The sequence below is a fragment of the Nyctereutes procyonoides genome, unplaced genomic scaffold (assembly GCF_905146905.1).
Source record: "Nyctereutes procyonoides isolate TBG_1078 unplaced genomic scaffold, NYPRO_anot_genome, whole genome shotgun sequence".
NCBI classification, from domain to species: Eukaryota; Metazoa; Chordata; class Mammalia; order Carnivora; family Canidae; genus Nyctereutes; species Nyctereutes procyonoides.
Genome location: NW_026575023.1, coordinates 3,258,674 through 3,284,061, shown reverse-complemented (window position 1 = coordinate 3,284,061; position 25,388 = coordinate 3,258,674). Strand labels below are relative to the sequence as shown.

General features: G+C 37.2%; 1 protein-coding gene across 1 annotated transcript in view; it reads left to right on the top strand.

Annotated features, from left to right (window-relative positions):
• The first annotated feature begins 2,714 nt into the window (after window positions 1-2,714).
• Window positions 2,715-25,388, top strand: part of TMPRSS11D (transmembrane serine protease 11D) — a 57,424-nt gene continuing 34,750 nt past the window's right edge. The window contains exon 1 of the mRNA XM_055342469.1: window positions 2,715-2,752. Within this exon, the coding sequence (XP_055198444.1) occupies window positions 2,715-2,752 (38 nt within the window). The remainder of the gene's footprint in view (window positions 2,753-25,388) is intronic.

Below are 25,388 nucleotides of genomic sequence, written 5' to 3'. Positions count from 1 at the left end.
AAACCGCTGAGCCACCTGGGCTGCCCTAATTTCTTAATTATCTATATTTTATTCTCCAAAAAACATGCCCATCCCCAGAGCAACAGAGACTCTACTAAATATTTCTATGTATTTCCCTCCCTTGTGGGAGGTTTTCTCCATGATATTCATAGTGGTCCAGTAACCTTTAAACATATATAAATTGTTTCCTTTAAAACTTCTGAAACAGATATGAAAACAAAAATTTTTATGCCAATACTTAATGTAATGTCATCTTCCACAACACTTCCTCTCTTCCCTCCTCTCCAGGGAAATCCCTCCTTTGCCAGAGGCCTGGTTTGTACTCTAGAGTCATGGTAGTTCCCAACAGGGTATTCGGAAAAATACTCACCATGGGAATCCATACTCCTAACTTAATAGGTTCTAAAGTCCAACACTGCACATATATAGATATATTTTTCAAAAATAACTACTTTAAAAAATGTTACCATATATTCAAGTCAGTATTTGATGAGGCATTGTCTTGGACCTTAAGATTATAATCAAATCCCTTCCACTTTTTAATCATCTTTGCTATCTTTCATACCGTTAATGATATTAGAAAAAAATATTCTAAATAATACTTTCTTAACACCGAGCAAGAGCCATGTCCAAATGCTTGTGGGATTTTTATACTATTTTTGATACAATTTTAAAAGCAATTTTAAAGACCAGTGCATGGTTTTATGACTACTCAAGAATACTTCTAAAATGAAAAGACAAAAAAAAAATAAAAAAATAAAAATAAAATGAAAAGACAGATACAAAAAATATGACAGTAGAAAAAGCAAGCCTCCCCATTGCACACCCCAAATCACACTTAGTCATAACCTGAAGAGAACATATTTCATAGCAAAAAACCTGTGACTTCTCTGTTTTTTTTTCCCTACATGTCAAAAAAAGTGAAAGTAAATGGCAGGTGGTATTTTCAGACATTCTCATTTCACTTTTGAATGCACAGGACAATATGCAGTACTTTTAGTGACTTGAAACAATCACAATGAAATCAGTTATTAAAGAAGTATCTCCAGATTTTGAAAACAAAAGAAAAAGTTATACTCGTGATTATATGGAATTGACCCAGTTAGAATGTTCACAACACTCCAAACAGTGCCGCTGGCTATGGCCTTCTGGGTAGGCAAGACAAACTCATATCCAGAATAGATGTCTAGTCCTATAAGAAAGAAATGGCTGATGCTTTCAGGATGGAAGGGTTCCAATGCAGTCAATACGTTATCAGGTGGCCAGTTGGTCTCCTTACCAAACAGTGCCATCTTGTGGATTCGGTGTGTGTCTTTGTTGATGATAGTAGGTTGGACATCCTAAGAAGGCATTTGTTAGACCGGTGTTGGTTAAGTGGTAAGCACATGCCGTTGGACTCATATGGAGCCTCCATCTCTCCCACTGCAGCCATCTCATTTATGCACCCATCATGCCAACACTTAGTGATACTGCACTAGAGTGACCAACTATGCCAGTTTACCTAAGACTGAATTTCCAGAATGTTAGACTTTTGAGTTTTAAAGCCTGGCAGTTCCAGGCAAAATGGAAGAAGTCAATCCCCTGTTGATACCCCTCTCACCAGCACATTCCTGATGGCCTTGGTGAATGGTGTATTATCTGGTCTCGCCCATGAAAAATAATTCTGTGATGAGGCGTTGCATAATATATCCATTCCACCATGCCTGAGTCTCTGAGCCTTTAACCCCTTGTCTCTAACCAAAATTCTGGAATTTTGACCCTGTTTAATATGGGCCATTGTTTTTTCCTGGCTCTAGGAGCCACTCCAGCAGCAGATTGGCATCATTCCCTGAGTACCTTGGCAGGTACTCAGTCCTATATACTGAGACACTGCCCCGAGTCAATCAAACCCTCCTTATCCAGCTTTAGGTTCCAGACTACTTAAGTAGATCAAGCATACCCAAATCCAGTCAAACAGAAAGTACTCCCACAGCCCCTGATGGCACCTACTGCAAATTTTTGCAGCAATTTTTCCTCTCTCTTTAGCCCTGACACATGCCCAGATGTAATGTTATATTGTGACCAAGCCTTAGTTAGAGGACTGGCAGCCAGGAGAGGAGATGCATGCAGCTCCTGAAGAGGACAGCTATCACCTCTAGGAAAGAGGCCTCTGCATCTCTGCAGAACACTAACTCTCAAAAGAGAGAAAAGACCTACTTCTGTGGATTTAGAAGGCTCAAAAGAAGTCTGCTGAGTCAAAATCTTCAGGGACATCTAGCCAAATACCTACATTCTATGTATCAGGTCCCAGGTCTTCCCAAGTAGGGTTCTGATTTTAGAATAATAGACCTGTCTCTGTTGGGCATTCAACAATCATGGGAGTTCAGCCAGTCTATCCAATCCTGTGTTTGTATTGTTTTCCTGCCTATCTACTGCATGAGATGAGGACTTCTTAATAATTGAACAAAGAGAACCTCTGGATCTCATACTCAACTTTCAATTATGTTAATTTCCCTCAAATTTCATTTTTATTATTATTATTGCATTATGCGGCATACACACAACCTAGCAGCAACCATGCAATTGGACTGTCCTTACGTTTACCACCCCCTCCTCTATACCTTTCAAATACATGAATCAGCACACTGACCAGTGCATTCACCTCTACTAACATGCTGGCCTAGCTCACTAGTGGTAAGAGTTTTAATATCACACCTGTGTTAGAGGCTGTCGGCATGCCACCTACCACCAAGTCCTCATTACCAGCTGGGAGGTGAGTGATCCAGGCCCCAAATCTCATTTTCTTCCTTTTTTTTTTTTTTAAAGATTTCATTTATTTATTTGAGAGAGAGACAGAGATAGCAATGAAGAGCACAAGTGGAGAGGAGAGGGAGAAGCAGGCTTCCCACTTGGCAGGTGTCTGATGCAGGGCTCCATCCCAGGACCCTGGGATCATAACCTGAGCTGAAGGTAGACATTTAACTGACTAAGCCACTCAGGCACCCCTCCCCCACCAATCTCATCTTAATGCCTGTTTTCTTGGAGCTCTCTCACTACCACCTAATGCAAGTTGGATTTTCTGGAAACAAACACTTCGGAAACAAAGTACAAAGGTGAGTTTCCTTTCCCTGTTAAAGGAAAAGGAAGTGGGATTGGGCAGGGGAGTTATCAGACAGCAATGCCTATCTGACAAAATCTCTGCCTACCAGCTGGGAACTCTGGAGTAAATATGACCTGTTAGAGAAATGCATATTATGTGGCAATAGCTGTACTTTTATATCACCACCTCACTCTGTCATTGACTGGGAGCCACCAAGAGAAGAAAATGCCCTTGGCTTTAAAACTGAGGCAAACCTGGACAAAGGTAGCAGCTAGGGCCTGTCAAGGTTGTATTAAGCATATCTTTTTATTCTCATGATTTGATATCTGGGACTTTGCTAGCCCTAGAGGGACTGCTGCTCCCAGGGCTAGCTAATACCTAGAGACAGCAAATAGCTCCACCCATGAGCGAGTCCTTCATAGGCAAACCAGCCAAGCCAGAGCTCATATCCCAAACATCTCCTTTTTTGAGCTCTTATACTCTGAGCTATTATTCCTCTGTCATAGAGGAATGTGCCCACTATTATAGTGGATGTACCCGGGCTGTGTACCAGACAATTTAGGGACAGCTCCTATACCACAGAGCTCACTGAAATTACTCAGACCTACATCCTGTAGTTGCTTATCTTACCTCACTTGCTTCTTCTGATGAAATCACAAGAAAGGCTTTTGTTCATAGTTCCTCCTTTTTCTCTCTGCCTCCTGACTAACCCTGGTGCTTCCCCAGGTGGCCCCACCTAGTATGGCATGCTCCTTCCTTTTGGGAGCAGTAAATAACAATCTTTTCAATAGCCACCATCTCCTGATCTGCTGGCCTTAAAATACCTAAACAAACATAAAATCTATAAATCTATATTTTAAAATACTGTTACTCATATACTTTGCAGCTGAACACTTTATCTTGAAAAATGATCTGAAGGGTATCTCCATGTATCCTACAAGAATGATCTTTTTAAAAAGCTCAAACATAGCTATGGTACTTCCCATCCATATGAATGAATGCTTAACCACGTGCCAGGCAGAGATGACAAGCTCTGAAAACATAACAGTCCTTTCCCCCATGGGCCTATGGTCTACTGTGGAAGAATGTCAGAATGTGTATTGAGTTCTGAAATGAGTATAAAAGGAGAAGCAAATTGATGTGAATCATCCTGAAGAGGAACCAACCAACCTATCCTAGCAATTAAGATGCTCTGGTGGAGAAAGAAACTTATAAGCATACCTTAAAGATGAATCAGATTTGAGAATTTAAAAGAAATTTATTTAAAAAGGTGGAAAAGGGGATCCCTGGGTGGCTGAGCAGTTTAGCACCTGCCTTTGGCCCAGGGCGTGATCTTGGAGTCCCGGCTCGAGTCCCACGTCAGGCTCCCGGCATGGAGCCTGCTTCTCCCTCCTCCTGTGTCTCTGCCTCTCTCTCTTTCTCTCTCTCTCTATGTCTATCATAAATAAATAAATAAATAAATAAATAAATAAATAAATAAATAAATAAATCTTTAAAAAAAATAAATAAATAAAAAGGTGGAAAAGGATGGTGAAAGCCAAGGGAACAGAACTGGAGGAGACAGAGAGGGCAGTATATTCAAGTATCTGAAGGAGACTCAAGGGCAGCCCTGGTGGCTTAGTGGTTTAGTGCTGCCTTCAGCCCAGGGCCTGATCCTGGAGACTAGGGATTAAGTCCGACGTCGGGCTCCCTGAATGGTGCCTGCTTCTCCCTCTGCCTGTGTCTCTGTCTCTGTCTCTGTCTCTCTCTCTCTCTGTCTGTCTGTCTCTCATGAATAAATAAATAAAATCTTTTTAAAAAATAAAGGAAGCGCAATGGATAGGATATAGAGTGTGGGGGAAAAAGGTAGGAGAGGAAGGTCAAAAGGAATAGACAAGGCCTAGAGTCTGTGGGACTTTGCCACCCATGTAAAGGAGAATGAACTGTATGTTAAATGCAAAAAAGCTACTGAAGAGTTTTTAGGATGGTGACATAACTCAATTTGCAAATGGTCATTCTTATAGGTATGGAGAATGTACTACAGTGAGAAAAGATTAGAGATAGGGAAGCTAATCAGAAGAATGGTAGTAAACCAGCTGAGGGATTGTAGTGGTCTGGAATCACATGGAGGCAGTGGGTCTGAAGACAGAACGGAAATGGGTTCAATAACTATGTACATAAGACATTTAGAGATGGAGTCAAGAATGATATCCAGATTCTAGTGTGAGAAACTGAGTGAATGGGAGGGAACCTGTAGACATGGGGAATACCGGAGAAGCAGGTTTAGGAAGAGGAAAGATGAAGATGTGAATACAAAGCACAAATGGAATGATTAGCCTCCCAAAGGAGGACAGAAACCTCTTCCACTATAATAGGAAGGATATAGGCAGACACATAAGATATATAGATATGACAATAAGTAGTCGAAGGAGTGGCCATCTCAAAGTGTCTATATTTTTCTCCAACAATAGAACTGTAAATAATCTGTTAAAAGCAAGAACAGGGAATAAAGAATAGAAAATAAATATTTGGGGAAGAGTAGAGAAGATCTGAAATGGTTTTTATAAACATTAACCTAGAAACTGACCAGAGAAACCTAGCTATATTGCTGGACAACACTGAAGAACCAGTTAAATCCAACGGTCATTAATCGATAATGCAATCAATCTGAAAATAGATACTACTTAAAACATTTGCAGGTATTCATATTAGTCCCTTGTTATCAACCAAACAAACAAAAAAAATCACCTAGGAGACTTTTGTCGATATGCTGGATAACTTTGAGTTTATCAGCCAGAACCTTCAGTTGATAAGATCACTTACATTATATATTAGCATGTATTAGATTAATTTGCCTGGATTGCTTTTCTGAAGGTAAAGAAGAAGTGCAAGAACCAAATTTGTGTTTATGTTCAGGAATTTACCCTCCATAGGAGAAAATAATTCTATGCAGCACATGGGAGATTAATGTGGAAACCATCACAGAGGGGTAAATGATACATACTTCTTCCTTTAATAAGATTAAAAGGAACCTATGACCAAGATGCATCTTTGATCTCTTACTATTAGAAACTGGCTTAAAAAACTTACAGGAGGGGATCCCTGGGTGGCGCAGCGGTTTAGCGCCTGCCTTTGGCCCGGGGCGCGATCCTGGAGACCCGGGATCGAATCCCACGTCAGGCTCCCGGTGCATGGAGCCTGCTTCTCCCTCTGCCTATGTCTTTGCCTCTCTCTCTCTCTGTCTCTCTGTGTGACTATCATAAATAAATAAAAATTAAAAAAAAAAAAAAACTTACAGGAGGAAAGCACAAGAAATCACTGGCTGCCAACCTGAAAGCCATCATAGGAGGTAATAAGCTCTGGATTACTTAAACCACATTTGAACAAATGCTTTAAGAATAAGATTGGTTTGGAGAAGCAAGATCACATGTGCAAATCTAGGTGGGTGGGGATTTTAGAAACATTCAGGGCCATTTCCAAAGTACATGCTCTCCACATCTTAGGTAATTTTAACCCCTACACACATACATGCACATACTACCTTGAGCATCAGAGGTGAAGGAATGACTACATTACATGTTGAACATGCCCCTGCTTTACATTTGTTCATTCATTTGATTCGATTTGACTGAATTTAAGTTTTACAACTCTATGAGAGTAGAACTTTAACTCCATTTGTACATGTAGGAAATCTGAGGCTTATAAACAATTTTTCTGAACCCCGTTGGGTAGTAAGCAGAAGAATTTAGATTTGATTCTAGGTGTATTCTAACTCCTGAGAGTGTCCTGTTTGCACTGCCACGTGCCTTCTGAATAGACAAAGGCCACTGAAACATAGTGAGATATGCTGATTCCCTGACTTCCAACTACCTACAAATGATAATATGCAAAACTAAATTTGGCCACACAAACAAAATCCAATTATTACCTGATTTTAAAATGTACTTTTATAATAAATGTAAATGTGTATATTTAAATAACATTTTACAACTTTCAAATGGTGGGCACATCAATTATCTTTCTTTCTGTATCTATATAATAATTCTGTGAGGGAGCCCATGACACATTCACTACTAACCATAGCCATATGACTGTGCTACCCTGAACCTGATGACTAAACATTTAAATTCCAAATTCAAAGAAGATACCACTGGCCCACACTTTCTTAGATCATCTGCTTTTTGGTTGTTTTCTCTGCTCATATTGTTATGACGGGCTCCACTGAATGATTCATACTTCTGTCAAAGCAAGGTTTATTAGTATACATTTGCATCTTTGGAGATATTCTCTTTACCATGATATCTCCCCCTCAGCCTAGGCAGGCAAAAGACCAATTTTGATAGCTCATACAGGGCATGATTTATCCTCCACTAAAATAAATTATCTCTTCTATTTTCCCAAACCCTATTCATGTCAGTCCCCTTAAGTTGGGTTGTCCTGGTTTTGTGAATGCACAACTGGAGAAGTAAAATCAAGCATATGACAAGGAAAAAGAAGATTCTGTTATTTTTGGTATAATGTCATTCTATATTCCTTATTCTTACAATAGGCTGCCCCTCAAGAATAGAAAAGTCAGGACTATCCCGCCACTCTCTGAGGATCTGAAGATTAAGATTCAACATCTTTAGAACTAATCTCTATTAAGAGCAATTCCTTTGCCTCACAGACTATAATTTCATGCCCCACCTCTCTTTCGGTGTTGAGCTCATCACAGGCAAGCAGGAAGTTGTTTTCAGACTGTATGCAGTTTTTTTCCCCATGCCACTCCTCTGATTCACTCCCAAGATCTGTTGTGAATAGTGATAGGGCACTAGGGTCTGTGTTAATACACTCAGTTACTGAACATTTAAATAATATGTGTTGACTAAGTACTTACTCACCAAAAAAGGCTTTTGCTAAATTTCCAGGAAATACAAAGATGGAGGAGAAAGAGCATGCATCATTGGGGGAAAGTGCTGTCAACAAAAAACAGAAGGCAAATACCTCACATCCTTGAAAAAATTATTTTTAAAAAAGTAAATTTTTAAAAGCCATTAAAATATTTATACAGTTTGGCCCAATACATTATTTTTCCTTTCCATTTATTTCAAGGGAAAATTTAGCAGTGGAGTGAAAAATAAAAAGTATATTGGTTAATGATAGTCATTGAAAGAATCACCTACTTGGGGTGTCTGTTAAGCATCTGCCTTCAGCTCAGGTCGTGAACTCAGGGTCCTAGGATCGAGCCCTATTATGGGCTCCCTGCTCACTGGGGAATCTGCTTTCCCCATTGTGTTCCCCTCCTCAAATAAATATGTAAAATCTTAAAAAGAAACCCTACAGTTAATAAATAAATAAAATCTTAAAAAAAGAATCACCTACGGATTTTATGATAAATCTATTCAGTATATGAGTTACCCTTTAAAATGCAAACATTGAAATTGTTAATAATTGATGAATCTATATATTATATCAGTAAGTTTTCTTGAAGTTCGAAATTACAACAAAATAAAGTTATAATGCACATTCTAAACAACTATTAAGTCCATATACAACTACTAAAATAATATATATAGCTATTAGACATAAAAATTTAATAACAGAGGTATACTTAAAAATTACATTAAGTATAAAAAGCATAATACAAAGTTATACACTATGATATAACTGTCTGAAAAAAGCTTATACTTGCTTAAAGGTTAACATGCAAAATGAAGATAGCTTGCTTAGGTAACTTTGCTCAAAAGTTTTTAAAATATTTTTTCATGTTTTTACTAAAAAAAATAGAATATCAGGCATGAAATATATAAGGGAAGGATGGGGAGGACCCACTCCTTCAGTTCCTCTTGTCTGATGTACACATTATATAAGAATTTGAACACTTGTCTAGTTGAAGTCCTAGAATGAATTCATTAGCCATTAGCTATCAGTGATTTACAAGATAAAGGCATAGAATTTGAGTTGAAAACAGTCCTCTAAAGCCACCTGATTCAGCTTTCTTTCTCAGTAGGTTAATCAGATTCATAAAGGAATAAGTGATTTTTTTCCCCTTAGACTACACAATTAGTTGGTGAATAAACTAACAATAAAATTTAAATTTTAGTACCCAGCCTAATTCAATTCCACATTCCAATTCTACAATATGCAGTAATTCCCACACAGTTACCTCAGCACAGCTTCCCAGGTATATTTCCTACTCCTTCCCAACACATGAGACAGAGATGTCCTTCCTCACTTCCACACTGTCCCTGCCTCTGTGTTTTCATGGGCTCTGCCCTGGCCTGCAGACACTGCCGACATCCCCCTCCTTACCCTCACCCCACACATGCTCTGACTACAGCCTACCATCCACTCATCTGCTATCAGTAGTGAGTTAGAATACTTTTTGCAAAAGACATACTTGAAAAAAGACAAAGTCAACTTTAGTTACAACTGTTCTGTTTCCTTATCCAACAACTTGTACTCCTATTCAGTTACTTCTCTAAATCTCTGTTTCACGTTCTATAAGAAAAACAGTATTTTAATCACAGAAAAGAGTGAGCTCAGAGGTAGTACTACCATTAGTGCTTAGAAAGTATTTCCTGATCACCCTCAGCTTGCAGAGAAGGAGGTGTATAACACCACCACACAGGTAAGAGGCTGTCATATCCTCTTGAATTAAAAATTCATGTGGAGTAGTTGCAAGCTTTCTCAAAATAGTTATCACCTGCTATCATGTTTAGTCACAATTTACCAGAATAAATAAAATTTGTACTGATTTGTGAAGTCACCTGTTTCTGATTTCATCCCACAAGTCATACTATTGGTTCAAGTTGATTCCTTCAGACTTGTTTAACAAGTTAGATTTTAATTATGTGGGATTTCCTCCTTTGTCTTCAGCTCCTTCATAGATCACACATAATACATGAGAGTCATTCATTTGTGTAGAAATCTCAGAGAAGTTAGATAGGCAGCGGAAAGGATCTCTTCATTATTCAGGATCAAAATGTATAGGTAAGTCCTGTTTTTGTCTCTGCAGTTTTAGAAATTTTATGATTAACTTAGGGCATGTGAAAAATACACAGAAGCTGAAGAAATTTGGCTGTCTAGCAATCTTCTTGTTACTTTTCCAGAGCCTTCACTGAAACTTATATTGTTTAGAGAATACATTTGATTGTTTAGATAATATGTTTGATATTGTTTAAATAAGGTGCTTGCTGTGTGACTGATTATTTTTACAAAATGAGTAAATAATACAGTTTAGGGTTATAACTTTAAGGAAGTGTTTTTGTTTTCTCATGCTTAACTGTGCAAAGAGTGATGTGTAGATTTAAAAATGTAATCAGTAAAAAAAATCCTCTGTTGTTCTAGAATTTTTCCAGAATTCTGTATTTTGACTTCTGTATTATTACTAGCTTGAAATACACAATGAAACCTGAAGTCCTCTTGAAGAAAATAAGATAATATTTGTCTACTTTTCATATACCTGCCATATCATTATTTTTGAGTAAACTTTTATTAATATGTAAGAAAAAATAGTATTTGTTTAGTTTTCTATTTAGTTAATGAATACTGATTTTTATATACATGCACACACACAAAAGCAACAAATTGTGGTATCATCTACTGTCAGATGGTGCAATCTCAAAGTCATGATATAATTTGATGTGTTTGTATGTGCATCTATGAGTGAACATATTGTTCATTTTGTTTTTCCATGAACACAGAAAAATATGATACAAGCCATTTTAAAAAGGTGACAAGGGATCCCTGGGTGGGGCAGCGGTTTGGCGCCTGCCTTTGGCCCAGGGTGTGGTCCTGGAGACTCGGGATCGAATCCCACATCGGGCTCCCGGTGCATGGAGCCTGCTTCTCCCTCTGCCTGTGTCTCTGCCTCTCTCTCTCTCTCTCTCTCTCTCTCTCTCTCTCTCTCTCTCTGTGACTATCATAAATAAATAAATAAATAAATAAATAAATAAATAAATAAATAAATAAATAAATAAAATTTAAAAAAAATAAAAAATAAAAAGGTGACAAAAGCATAAGCAATGCATTAGCTATGTTGTGTAGCTCAGTTTACTTTAAGTCTACCAAACTTTAGAAAACGCAATCAAAATTTAAATTATTTTAGTAAAATGTATATACATTTATTCGCATTTGAATATAAATAAATACACAAGTGAAAAATGGGTAGCCATCTAAGTTTCTAACAAGAAATAATTAAGAATTAACAGTAATATAAATAAAATAATTTCACATTCCATACGGATATGATGAATTCATTAAAAGAGGCTAAAGCCTATGAATTTGTTATATACTATACCTGTTCTCACTTTATACAAAAAAATCACAGAATTGTATTTATTTATTGAGTATCACTTCAGAAAGTATACATCTGAGAAAGTCTAATGAAGTATGTAAAACGCTAATCATATTTGTTGGATTAAAGTGGTAAGCTTGGGGCACCTGGGTGGCTTAGTCAGTTGAGCAGCTGGCTCTTGATTTCGGCTCAGGTCATGATCTCAGGGTCCTTAGATCAAGCCCCAGTGACAAGCCCCATGTGAAGCCCCAGGAGGAACCCTGTGTTGGGCTTCATGCTCAGCGAGGAGTCTGCTTCAGAATTTTCTCTCCCTCTGCCCCTTCCCCCACCCTCTTTCTCTAAAATAAATAAATAAATCTTAAAAAAGGAATAAAGTGGCAAGCTTATGAATTATATTTTTTCCATTATTTTAAAATTTCTATAACAATGTAATATTGTCTTGATAATCACAATACAATTTGAAATGCATTTTGCTAAAACATTTTTAATTCTGTAAAGAAGTTTCTCTGATTTTTCAAAAATTGACCCTTAAAAGCAGCTAAATGTACATCAAAATATCATTCAAGAGATAATAAAGATAAAACAATGCAAATAAATGAAAGAGATACACAATTTCAGAATGCCTTGACTCAATCTAATTCCTAAATTGATTTACCCTTACATTAAATGACACTCAATCAGAACCAAATTTTCTGATTACAAAAGACTCTTCTTTGAAACCTTGATTTCTACAGATCACAGTCCGAGATATTTTATCCCCTTAATAGCCTACATCTATTAAAAACCAATTCATTGTTCCTTGTTAACCTAAAATTTATGTAATTCCCAATTAATTTCATGGGTTGGTTGGTTTTTACCAATGAGATCATCAGGGTTACCATGTCAAATTGATGAAATTTGGAAAATAACTTATGGATCCTCATCCACCAATTTGAGGATCCATGGCTAGAAAACTATGCCATCCACCAACCTGAATAAAGAGCAGACTTTTCAGTAGAAAGCAGAAAGCATATTCAAGTGGACTGGGGAATTAAAATTAGACAAAGTTGCAGTCTGATAGTTTTACTGCAAAGCTAGGACATCTGCCTGAGTTTAATATTACAAGCAATAAATTAAATCATAGAGTTTCCTTCTCTGCTGGAATATTCCTATAAGCATAAAGGTATGCTATGCTATCTCCAACTTAAATCTCAACCTCCGTGATTTTCCAATTCCTCCATATGCTCTGAGAAAGCATCCAAATTGGATAAGGGGAGGAAAATAAAAGTGTGTAATATATTTTTTAGGTGATTCGAGGTAATTTTTGGTAGATCTCCAGGTGGAAAATAGATGCTCTTGGACAGTTTGCTTACTTTTATATATAAATTAAAGCCCCAGGCCCTTCCAGGTTGTCCTTTCCTAAAGGTTACCCACCTTTTTCACACCTCTCCAAAGAAGGAAATCCTATCACAGGGCTCAGGAACCTGGACAGCTACATTATCATGATATAATTGTTATTCACTTCAAATCTCTGGGTATTCCAGATTTTGTCAAGTCTATATAAGGTGTGCGTATGTCCACCAGATTACAGTATGAAAGTATGAAATGAGGTTTGTAAAACAAGATAAAGATTTGTAAGCTGGAATTCAGAATGCAGTTTAAGGAAAGACTTAAGGTAGGGAGCATATCTCAGCTCAGGAAGAGACAAGTCTTAGCAGAATGCCTCAGACCATAACAAATCTTATTTCCATTTTCTTCCCTTTTGTCTGTGCTTGTGATATGATTAACTGACTAAACGGATATGCCAAAGCCAATCAGGTGGCTTGCCTTCTACCAACCCAAAACAACATGAGACAAAAGTAGGGGAAAAAAAGCCATAGCTGTCAAAAATACATTTCAAACTCTGCCTTTTGCTTCAATCCTGCTTTATAAATTGCTATGTTAACTTTCAAAAACCATGCTTAAAATTGCAAAGCATTAGGCAAAGAATGTATCTCTTAATAACAATTAGACAAATGGGTCTTCTCTTTACAGTCACAGAGCCCCAAAATTGTGGATTTAAAGTTCAAGTTCTGCCCACAAACACCTCAGGCTCCATGCTAACACAGTTGCCATATTGAGCCAGAATTTTTTTCTAATCCTCCAAAATTTGTTACTTACCTGATTTTTATGATGCTTAAGCCCCTAACATGACTATGGTTGAAACCTCTAGAATAAGTCATGAGGATAAAAATCAACATCCACTATTGTAAGGAAAGTTAAAGATATTCAACCCAATTCCTTAAAAGGTATTGCTCCAACTTGAAGGATCTCATTCTCTTGAGCAAAGAAAACTTGCCATAATCTCAGTTTTTCAGAGTATGCTTTAAGCCTAAATACAGCATATGCTTATAATAAGTAAAATAGAAGCACCATCCTAATAAAACCATTCACTGGGTAGCTATCTAAAATGATTGAAAATAAAACTAACTTTTGAAAAGTTTACACACTAATGACTAACTCAGCAGAAGGAAAATGGCAGATTCTATTGAACATTTAGAGTATCCATTTGCCAGACTTATGAACAAGTGTCTTAGTGATTAATAAAAGAATATGTGAGCTCAAGCTTCAAGGAAGTATATTAAAAAGAGCCATTGAACATATTTTTTCTAACCTAGACAAATTTTTATTCTGCCAATCTTACTTCTTAGGCAGGAATATTCGCCTGAGTTCAATATTGCAAAGAGTGAATTAAAACAGTTTGCTTCTCTGCTAAAAAATTACCATCAGCATAAAGACATACCACACTATGTCCAGTTAAACAATAAAACAAAGCAAAAACCTCTTCTTTGACCTACAGCCCCCTTCCAGCTACTGCCTTATTTCTCATTTCCTCCCCTCAATAGCAAAACTCTTCCAAACGTTTCTCTAGACCCATTGCCTGTGTTTCAATTTTCCTCCCCTAGTCAGTCCCTTCACTTTTTATACTTTTTATTGGAAAATGTATCACATCAAGACTAATTTTAAAAATTAATCCCAAAGTAGTCATCATTAAGAAAAATAGCATCACCTGTTAACATCCTGTCTGCTAACTGCCCTCTCCGATCTTGCCCAATCTGTAATCTGACATGTTATCTAAATGTCTTTGATTTTCTTTACACTTTTACTGTTCATAGACAGAACCCCAAATACCAAATCATTTGGTTCTACCTATATATAAAATTAATATAAATGGAATCAAAATTACGTTTCATAAAACACATAGTAATAATTTGTTCATTCACACAACTATATGATGTTCCATTTTAAGAATATACTCAAACTTACATAGCTGCTCTTCTGGTCCTTTGCCATTACAAATACTGCAGCTCTGAACATTCTCAAATGGATCTCATGGCACAAACATGCTAGAGTTTCTCCTGAAAATGGATTTTCTGGGTCATAGAGTGTGCACCTGTTTAGCTTTAACCCATTCCCTCTTATCTCACTTCAAAAAAGGTTCTCATCCCTACAGCACTGAAATAGCTCTTTTCAGATCATCAGTGATTGTCTGCATTGCAAAATCCAATAGTAAGACCTCAGCACTCATTGTTAATTAACTACTCCAGAGCAGATCATTCCCTCCTTGAAATACAATATTCACAAAGCTCCTCAGACACCATTGTCTCTTAATTTTTATCCTAGCCCACTTGTCAAACTTTCTGAGTTTCTGTTACTGGATTTTTTTCATTTTTCTAGTCCCCAGATTCTGAGTAATTTGAGGTACAATTTCTCTTCTGTAGCTACACTTAGCTTCTGTGTGATTCCAACTGGTTCCAAGGTTTTTAATACTATATAAGCTGATGGTATTCAAGGACAAACAGTGTTCCCTCAAGTCCTCAATTATTCATTGGGAAACCCAAAGTGCTCTTGCTTTAAAGCAACTATTAATTCAATGTGGCAAAATAAGCCATTTTGAATCTTATATACATAAGCACTTTATTTGTACTTTTATATTTTAGTATTCCTTATAAGTACTATGAGTACTCATGATCATTCATTCATTCATTCATTATTCATCCATTAAAAAATATCTGCTTTTTTGAGGGCATAATACCTGAGAGTAGCTGTGTAGTGTGCTAGACATAAAAAACAGAACACATAGTCCTTAACCCTGATCTCATATTGTTTATTGGGAAGACAAGCACTAAAACATTTAAGCAAGCAAGGATCTATCTAGTTATAGCTGTGGTAATACTATGAAAAAAAGTTTGAGAAGGTGGCTTTTACTAATTAAGATGAATGGAAACAACTGTCATTGAACACATTTAGTCTATGGAAATCTCAGGAGAGCAAAAGATAGTCTTTGATGAAAATCACAACCTTCCTAGACAAAACCCTATCAGTGATTGATATGAAAATATGTGATCTCATTTTGATTTGTTTAATAAGATGATGCAGGCAAGAAACAGATCATGCTGGTCTTCAAATGCCATATTAAGGAGTTGGGATTATATCATGAGAGAAATGTAAAACTGTTAAAAATTTGATGAGAGCAGGGGCACCTAGGTGGCTCAGTGGTCGAGCATCTGCCTTTGGCTCAGGTCATGATCCCAAGGTCCAGGGATTGAGTCCCTAATTGGGCTCCCCTCAGGGAGCCTGCTTTTTCCTCTGCTTATGTCTCTGCCTCTCTCATAAATGAATGAATAAAATCTTTTTAAAAAATTTGATGAGGGCAGAGACATTATTGTATTAGGATTTTTCCCAGATCATTCTGGTTGTCTATAAAGGATAATCATTGGGGAAAGAAGATTGATGAAGAAAGACCAGTTGAAGGCTAGTTCATTATTTCAGAAGAGGGATGAAGATGTCATGGACAACAGTGGTGGGAATGGCAATAAAACTGGAGACAGACATAAATAGAAAGGATGGGACTTGGTGCTTGACTGGATATAAGAGGTGAGAGAGGTGGTGAATAGGACATTCAGTTTTTCCACAGAAGTAACTATAGGGATGTTGGTGTCATTTACTGAAAAAGAAAATACTGACAATGGGTCTATTTGATGGGACAGAAAGACTTTGTGAGTGTTAGGAGGGAGCAGACAATCAATTCAGCTTTAGAAATGTTGAGTTCTAAATATCAAGTGGGAATATGTGAAAGATGTAATTGGTATTATGGCTTTAAAATCACGTGTAGATCAGTGTTTTCCAGAGTGTATATTTCAAGTATATAATCTCTATCTCAATCCCCTAAAATACTTATTTAAAAATGAAGGTTTCTGAGGCACCTGGGTGATGCAGTTGGTTGAGCGTCCAACTCTTTGTTTCAGCTCAGGTCAAGATCTTGGGTCATGAGGTTGAGCCCTGCATCAAGCCTGGCTTGGAGCCCCACATTGGGCTCTGCACTCAGCGTGGAATCTGCTTCAGATTCTCTCTCCCTCTCCCTCTGCCCCTCCCTCTTATGTGAGTACTTCCCCCTCCCCTCTAAAATACATAAATAATTTTTTTAAATGAAGGTTTCTGAGTAGCAGGACCAGATCTACTGAAACAGTCTACCTGGATGTTGGATGCAAGAATCTGTTTTTCCAAGCTTCTCAATTGATTCTCATGCACACAAGAACTTGAGAACAGTTGGTTTAGATGGTAATTGAAACTAATTGAATGAGATCAGCTAGAGAGAAAAGAGAACACCCAGACAGAGCATGAAGCAACATCAGAAACTTAAGATTAAATAGAGAGGAAGCAACCAGCAAAAGACATATAAAAGGGAATAAGAAGGATAGAAAGAATGTGGAATCATGGACATTAAAAAAAAAAAAAAAAAGACAGCGTTTCAATAAAAAAAAAAAAAAAAGAATTGGTCAACTGTGGAAAATGTTGCTAACAGACATCTTATCCTCCCCCAGAAAGACAGGAGTGCTTTAAGGCAAGGCACTTTTTGGCCATTTTTAAGATCGCCCCAGTTCTTAGCAGAATGGTATTGTAAGTAATCAGTTACTATTGATTTCTCTAACATATATTTAATAAATACTGTTAATAGAGTGCCCACCATGTCCTGGGTTTTAAAAAAAATATATCAGACAAAAAAGTCAACAGGCCTCCCCATAGCATCATCTAATCTCTCTGCAGATCAGTGTATTCTGCATAATGGGAAGTCAGAGTGGTTCTTCCTGAAGCTCTCTTCTATTGCTAACATTCTGTGATTCTATAGGACATTATCACTCTTGAGAAATGCCATTTATAAAAAATTATATTATTTGCAGCTAAAGCTAGGTTATACCTAAAAGAGGAATGTAAATTTACCATTTATTCAACACATGCCAGAGTTCTAAAGCACTTTACAAATAGCATCCCATTTAATCTCACTACCCTCTGAGGCATGTGATAATCCTTATTTTATAAATTAGGAAACTAAGGCTCAGAGGGGTTTTATCACTTGCCAATGGGTCACTTAGGCATGTCTGATTACAAAAAGTCATGATTATCACGATTGTATTATATCATCATTCTATATTACTTGTGTAGTAACTAAAAATACAGATTATGGACAGGACTGGTGTTTCATAGAAGATTTATATAAAAATAGAAGAAACCCAGTTTCAGAGACAGAAAAGAATCCTTATATGTGTATCTCTTCATGCCCATGACAGGAGCCATGTTTACAGAGTTAACAGGGCCTCACTTCCATCATCAAATCCATCCTCCCCTATAGAGCTCCACTTAAAAACTTTGGGAGATACAATGGAGAACTAATCACCAGAAGTGCCTGCCCTCCTTTATTTGATTGACCAAGCACTGACACAGGGCCAAGCACCAGACATAATTCTAGTTCTGTTAACAAATATTTAATTCATTTGTCCTCACAAAAATCTGGAAGTAGGTACTACTGGTACCTTCATTTTGCAGGTACGGAAATCAAGAAGTTAAGTGACTTCCCAGTTTCACAAAGTAAATGGCAGACATGGATTAGAACCCAGTTAGTAGAGCTTCAGTGTCTACGCTCTCAACTGCTGCCACTCATGGAGCTTACAGTCTACTAGGGAGGAGGGGTGAGGGGGAAAGGGAGGAAGATAAGGACTTTGTAAGCAGACTTTCTTGAAAAATAGTGTTTGCAAAAATAGAGCGGGCAGTAAAAGTGAGAACATGTACCAATAAAGTGCTCATGGAAATGAGAAGGAGCCATCTTTTTAAAGGAAGAAAGAATAGTGGGAAGGTGACAAGAAAACTCACTGATTCTTTGTATAAGGACAAATGAGAAAACTGGAGTCCAGAGAAGTGATTTGCCTCTTCTTGACGTTAGAAAAACGTCAAGCAGTTTTTCTAACCGCTTCAACAGGGTTTTTTACCCACCACTATACGTACTACTTCCCAAGATAAGTGATATGTCTGCATTTTTCCTAAGCTCTGAGGAACATATTTTATTGTGTAAGCCTCAAAAATATTAGTATCACTGTTCATTTCATTATAACACAAAACCATCCTGGGAAAATGATACTCAGAGTATAAATTCTTTCTTCTGCTTCTGTAGACAATGTGGGCAGGGGGCCTCTAGAATTAAATTCAGGAGAGGTTAAGTACTAGATGTTTTAAAAAACGTATCGATGTAACTAAATATTACTCAAGAGCATTTGAAACACCTAATCTCGGTTTTTATCCATGATTCACTAGAAGTCACCTTTTTTTCCATGAGAACAATTATCATGTACTAGATATAATAAAATATAACTAACTATAATGAATAGATGTGGGGTTCTGATTCCATTCTCCACTCATCCCCTCTGAGTTACTGATAATAACCCTCTCCTGAGAGAAGCATTCCAGGAAATTCTTAGATTCTATCCAGCCCATTAACCTATGCCATCCAGATTGTACTGAAGTGTCCTTTTTGCTTTAGACCCTTCACTAGTATATTTTTACTTCCTTAGCCTATGCATTTAAAAATACTTTTCTTTTTTCTTTCTTCTACCCTGTCATTCACAGTATCTCCTTCCCTGCCTCCCTGCTCCCCTCCCCAAGCAAAACGTGGCATATATCCTTCTATACAAATTAAGCAGGATGGTTTCCTGGCAATCTTTAGATTTTTTTTTTTGTATTTGGGTCTATATATAATAATCATATCAAACACATTTAGGGCCAAAAATGCTGCCTTGTGCTTCTTTAGAGTGTGATGTACCAAATTCTTCACCTCCGTGGGACTCACTTTGTAGAAATAATGAAATATCTTGACACTGTCAGTTTCCCATTAAAAATCAAGTCAGATTGAACTGGATGTAAGGGCCCCTAAATCCTTTACTCGTTTATTTTCTGTAGAAAGAAATATGTATCTAGTTCCATGTTAGGGTCAGTAATTTTGACAAAGCACTAAACAACTACAATTAAACTTAACAGCTAAACAGTCATTTCTCAAGTATCCAAAATGGGGAGAGAGGTAAGCAAGAAGCATCCTTGTATATTTAAATATGAATAAGCATGCCCTCTAAGCTGGGTGTGCAATAGTTCCCATGCCTCTCCTGCAGAAACACTTAAGGCTTTGGGCAAGTTAGAACTCACAGAGCAGCATTTTCTTATATGCATTCTGGGAACATTGTATTCCTCAAAATGTTAGGTATTTCAGGAATAAATACTTCTGTGCTCAACTAAGCTTGGGAAACATTGCTGTCAAGTCAGGTCATGGCACATATGGGAAGGAAGAAACAGGAGAATTGGAGAATGTGTAAAGAACAAATGGGTTTTATCATTTCACAGCTTGAATTTAAATATAAGCTTACTTCTGAGGCTTACCAGCCTTTCTTCCCCACCCTGACACATGACAATAATATGTGTGACACACTCCCATGTATCTAACCAGGCTTATAAGCAATTCCCCATGCACTACTTGTAACTCCACCCCAAAATATAAGAAAATGCAAGTCAGTAAGAGCAATGTTATGCTAGAATTATCTGCTCTGAATTGTGTAAGAAGTAAACATTTCAAAACTCTGAGGCTTTAACTATTATTTGAAACCAATTGCTTGCTATCAACAATATTACACCACTGGATCCCAGTACCTCACTGAGAATTGCATGGCGCTGGGATTGAAACTTGAATTGAATGGGCTATTGAGTCCTTTGCTGCTTCTGGGAGTTCAAGCCTACCCTCACTGTCAATTATTCACTGACACCTTAATAATTGTGTTATTGGAGGAAGATAACAATCATTTAAAAATGACTTTAAGGGCACCTGGGTGGCTCAGTGGTTGAGCATCTGCCTTTGGCTCAGGTCGTGATCCTGGGGTTCTGGGACTGAGTCCACTTCAGGCTCACCACAGGGAGCCTGCTTCTCCCTCTGCCTATGTCTCTACCTCTCTCTCTGTGTCTCTTAGAAATAAATAAATAAAATCTTAAAAATAAATAAATAAATAAAAATAAAAATGACTTTAATTTTTAACAGTTTTTTGAGATGTAATTCTATACCATAAAGCTCACTTGTTTAAGGGTATACAATTCAGTGGTTACTAGCATATTTATGGAGTTGTGCCACCATCACCAAAATCATCCCACTAGATATGCTTAAGCTTAAAAATCTCAAGTACTCATTTCCCAAAGAGCCTTCTGACAATAAAATATCACATATTTATACTGTCATGAATACTTCCTTATAATTTTCAGAAAGTCGGCTAAATCATGTTGATGCCAATAAAGGTTACAGATCATCTCCAGTCAAAAATAAAGAACAAAAGGAAAGGAAAACAAGGAAAAGAATAAAGAAAAGAGAAGGGCGGGAGAAAAACACCTAATTTCTTGAAAACTAAATCTAGTTAAGGACAAAAATTTTGTTTGGCGGAAAACAGACATGGAAGCAAATCTTCAACTAAATAATTGTTCATTGCTTAGAACCTGCTCTAGGTTCAATGGTTCTGTCAATAGCTAAACTTTCTAGAGCTCAGAACATTGAATAGCAGTGCCCTCTAGAGTACATAGAGTACATGCTAGGCTCTCCCTAACATTAATTAGCAAGGAGATGGATAAAACTTCTCTCAGGAATTTCTGTCGTGACTGTTGTTATTGAAACACTAGGTATATATTCTTCGACAATGGTAGAGTCAACAAAATATTGCTCCCATTACTTTCTGGATTGATGAATTCTACAGAAATGCATTTAAAGTATCAGCACCATGAGAAGAAATATTTCTATCTGTTCTGTTGTTTTCAAATCATCTAGGTAGGCTCACCTTTGTAGACCATGCCACCATCTACCATAATGCCACTGTGCCCATTTGCATACTGCGAAGCCTCCATAATCTCAATTAGGGGAGCAAGAACCTACCCTTTGGGCAGCTGTTGAGTTCCAGCAAAGATGGCCTTTCTTATAAAAGCAAGTATAGATTAAGTGTAGCAAAGCAATAACTAGAATATGCCTCCAAGTCCTTAACTGAGTCTGTCAATAATCTTTAGACATCTTCTATTAATAATTACACAAGATTAACTCTACAATGTAAATCCCCTAACTCCAGGTCTTTCTCCACATCCCTGTAGAAATCTTTTACAATGTGAGAACTAAACACGATGCTCAGAAGTTTAAAGTCAACTAAACAAATCTTTTATATCTCAAATCTTTTATTTCAAAAATATGACTGCTATTGGAACAAAGAAAATCTCATCAAAGAAGAAATCATTTTTAATTGCAAAAAATGTCAGTATCTGCCTTATTTATTGCACAAACATAAAGTGAACATTATTAACAAAGAAAATATTATAAAACTAAAACCATTTTTCAACTTATCAGGGTCCAAATAAATTAAGATTTGATACACTATGATGGAGCATGACCTACGATATATTCTTTCTCTAGTAGTTGTTTAATGCAGCCTCAATCACTAGGACTCAATGAAATTTTTCTAAATCAGGCAATAATTGTGGTAAATTATCTTGAAATACATTTCAATAGTATAATAAAATAAAATGGAGAAAAGGCCCATGGACTTCCAGTATAAGAAAACGATTCCTTCAATTTTAGGACCAATTAGACAAGTATGAATAGAGCATCATTAGAGAAGGCATTTATTTTTCCCCCAGCAATAAAGGTAGATTTGCCTTCTTGTGGCCACACTCTCTCCTGGGATTCATTCTATGACCTTGATTTATTTAGAAGAACCCAAGTTCCAGAGTATATATGAAATCCTACGAAAGAAAAAGCTTAACTAGCCTGTGAAGCAATTGAGTCCACAATCTTAACTTCATTAGCAGCAGGATCTCATAAAACATCATCACCTCCCAACTCCACTACTAGATACATACATATATGCATGCACGCACGCACATGTGCGCACACACACACACACACACACACACACATTAGTCATTTGTTCATATCAACTTGCAAACTTTGTGAGAAGAATTTGAATCCTGGATTGGCTTTTCCTATACGTAGAAGTTTCCGGAACTTCAACACACCACTTCAGGTCTGCTATATACAGTTGTGAAGTTTGTGCAATGCACAAAATTGCATGGCTCAGGGGAAGATTGGAAGCTGAGAAGGAAGGAGCCTATGCTTCCTGCCAAGTTGTCTGTCCCAGAGGGTAGCTGCATGCAGCCCAAGGAGCACCCTTTTATAATTGCCTCTGTCTCCCAGAAAAGCTGCCTTTTCCTAATTCTCACCAAAGTATTACATAAGTTAGCTCAGGTCCCTGACTACTTGAGCAGCCTCTGTATCCTCAGAAAGTATAAGGTGATTTTAAACTTATTTAAAAACTACTCAAGATAAAAATAAACTGGCACATAAGTCCCTAAATTAAAAGAAAGTCACATAGGACATTCCAAAGGCATACACACACAACGTGGTGTGGGTTTGTGATTCAAGGATAAGATTCTAATCTTCCATATGAACCTAGAGTTTTCAGAATGCACCATGGTTTAATAAAATAAATATATTCAGGAAGTCTTAAAACTGTGGCACTGTCTCTGCCACCATGCAATCAGAATAATCCTCGTGTCTCTCTTTCCTTTTACACTGGACTTGAGTTTACCAAGAAGAAAAAAACTTAAGAAAAAAAGAAAAATGTTGGACTAGATCAGTGAAAATTTGCTGGAAAGAGGAGGAGGGGATCCTTTTCTCCCATCCCAAATTAAAGCAGAAAATCTATTCCATTTAATGTGTTTTCCATCATTGAGCTTCTAAACAAGACCTTGTTTAAACGCAGTGTTTCTCAACTGAAAAAAGTTAATATACTGAATTAGGTAGTCTCTACTTCCTGCCTAGTGGTAAACATCTAGAGTTAATGAAATGGACTAAAATAAACTAAGTCCCTTTACTTTGGACTATTTCTCATAGTCTTCATAACTCCAATGTATAATGTAACATAAACACACACATATTCAAATATATGTGTTTGAATATCCTGTGACATAAGGTCTACAGCAGTATTTTTGAACCTTCCATTTCCTTGCATCAACAATAAGGTAGAGTGATAGAAATGAATAACAACAACAACATAATTAACAGAAAAATCTCTTCCCATTTGATGTGGACATTTGCAGTTTGAGCTTGACAGACCTGGATTCACATTCCAGCTCATCACTTACTAGCTGAGTAAGTAAGCTTCTATTTCAACATCTGTAAACTAAGCTTATTTACAAGGATTAAATTAAATGATGTATAAACACTCAACACAGTGCCAGGTACATGGCAAGCACTCATTAGATGGCAGAGATTATTCTCCAGTCTATATTTTGTCAGTATTTAAAACAAAAATGCACATTATATAATCCTATATAAAGTTCCTCCAAATTATAGTCAAATTTTTTAAACCCCTCTTTGCATTGTCATTCATCAATTTTTTCATAAATAATTCCTGATGTGGACTCTGTAATGGGTTTTGTGCTAGGGATGGGATATGTCCTGACAGACAAGATATATGTCCACTCTTCATGAGTTAGAGCCTAGAGACAGGTGCAATAAGGACTAGAATAGAGAAATTCACTGGGCAGTATGAGATCGGATGAGGGGAAGCTCTGGGAGAAGAAGGTATCAACCTGGAGGGAAAAGAAAGATGGTTGAATTACCTTAAGAACAAAATGGGAATCTAGCACACAGTTGAGGCATAAGATTTTCTAGGCAAAGGGTCATCACATACGGAAGTGGCTGTCTCATTTGGGCTGGCTGGAGTTAAGAGGGGGATATGGCAGGAGCTGAAGCTGCACAGGGGACTGTGAAGGGCTTTCAATGGCATGTGGAAGGTTTGGATGACATCCTGAGGATCTGACAAGCTATACAGATAAGTGTCAAGTGAAGCAGGGGAAGGGGAGAGTGTCCAAACTTAAGATGTAAATTCAAACAACTCAGGAAGGATTTGAAAAGTTGAGTAGAATGAAGTAAAAATCTTGAATTCAATCTAGATTTCTCTTTTTCCCATATTTCATAAGGGAATCATCAGCAAATCCTTTAGGGGCTAAATTAAAAATATATACAGATTAGACATTTCTCACCACCTCCCTTACCACCATGCTTGTCTAAAATACTATTATTTCTCACCTCAATTACTGAATGACCTGTCATCCCCCTCTTCATCCCATCACCCAGTGATCCTATTAGAGAAATAGATCTGATGTCACTCCTTTGCTCAAAACCCTCAAAGACTTTTCATTTCACTCAGAAGGCAGACCAAAGCCCTTACATGCAAAGCCCTAAAAGATCTTCCCCACCTGCTAACTCCTATTCCTATCTTTCTGACCTTATCTCTCTTTCATGCTCACCACCTCTACCTTGTTCATTCTACCCCAGTCCAGCTGCCCCCCCCCCTTGCTGTTTCTCAAATTTACCAAGCAAGCTTCTGGCTCAGTACCTATTCTTACCACTGCTGAAATCATTCATCTCCTGGTATCTTCATAGCTTGCTAACTCACCTGCTTCTGGTCTTTATTCAAATGTCACCTTCTCAGTGTGGCCTTTCTTGGCCACTCTACCTAAATTTTCAGCACCATATACACACTTCCTTTCCCACCTCTATGCTTTTTCCCCTTATTTTATTTATCTTATTCATTCCTTCTCCCTTCACCATTAGGACTGCTATGTTTGTCTGTTTCTTTTCATTGTATTCCAGTTCCTAGAACATTGAAGTCACTCACCAAACGCCTCTTG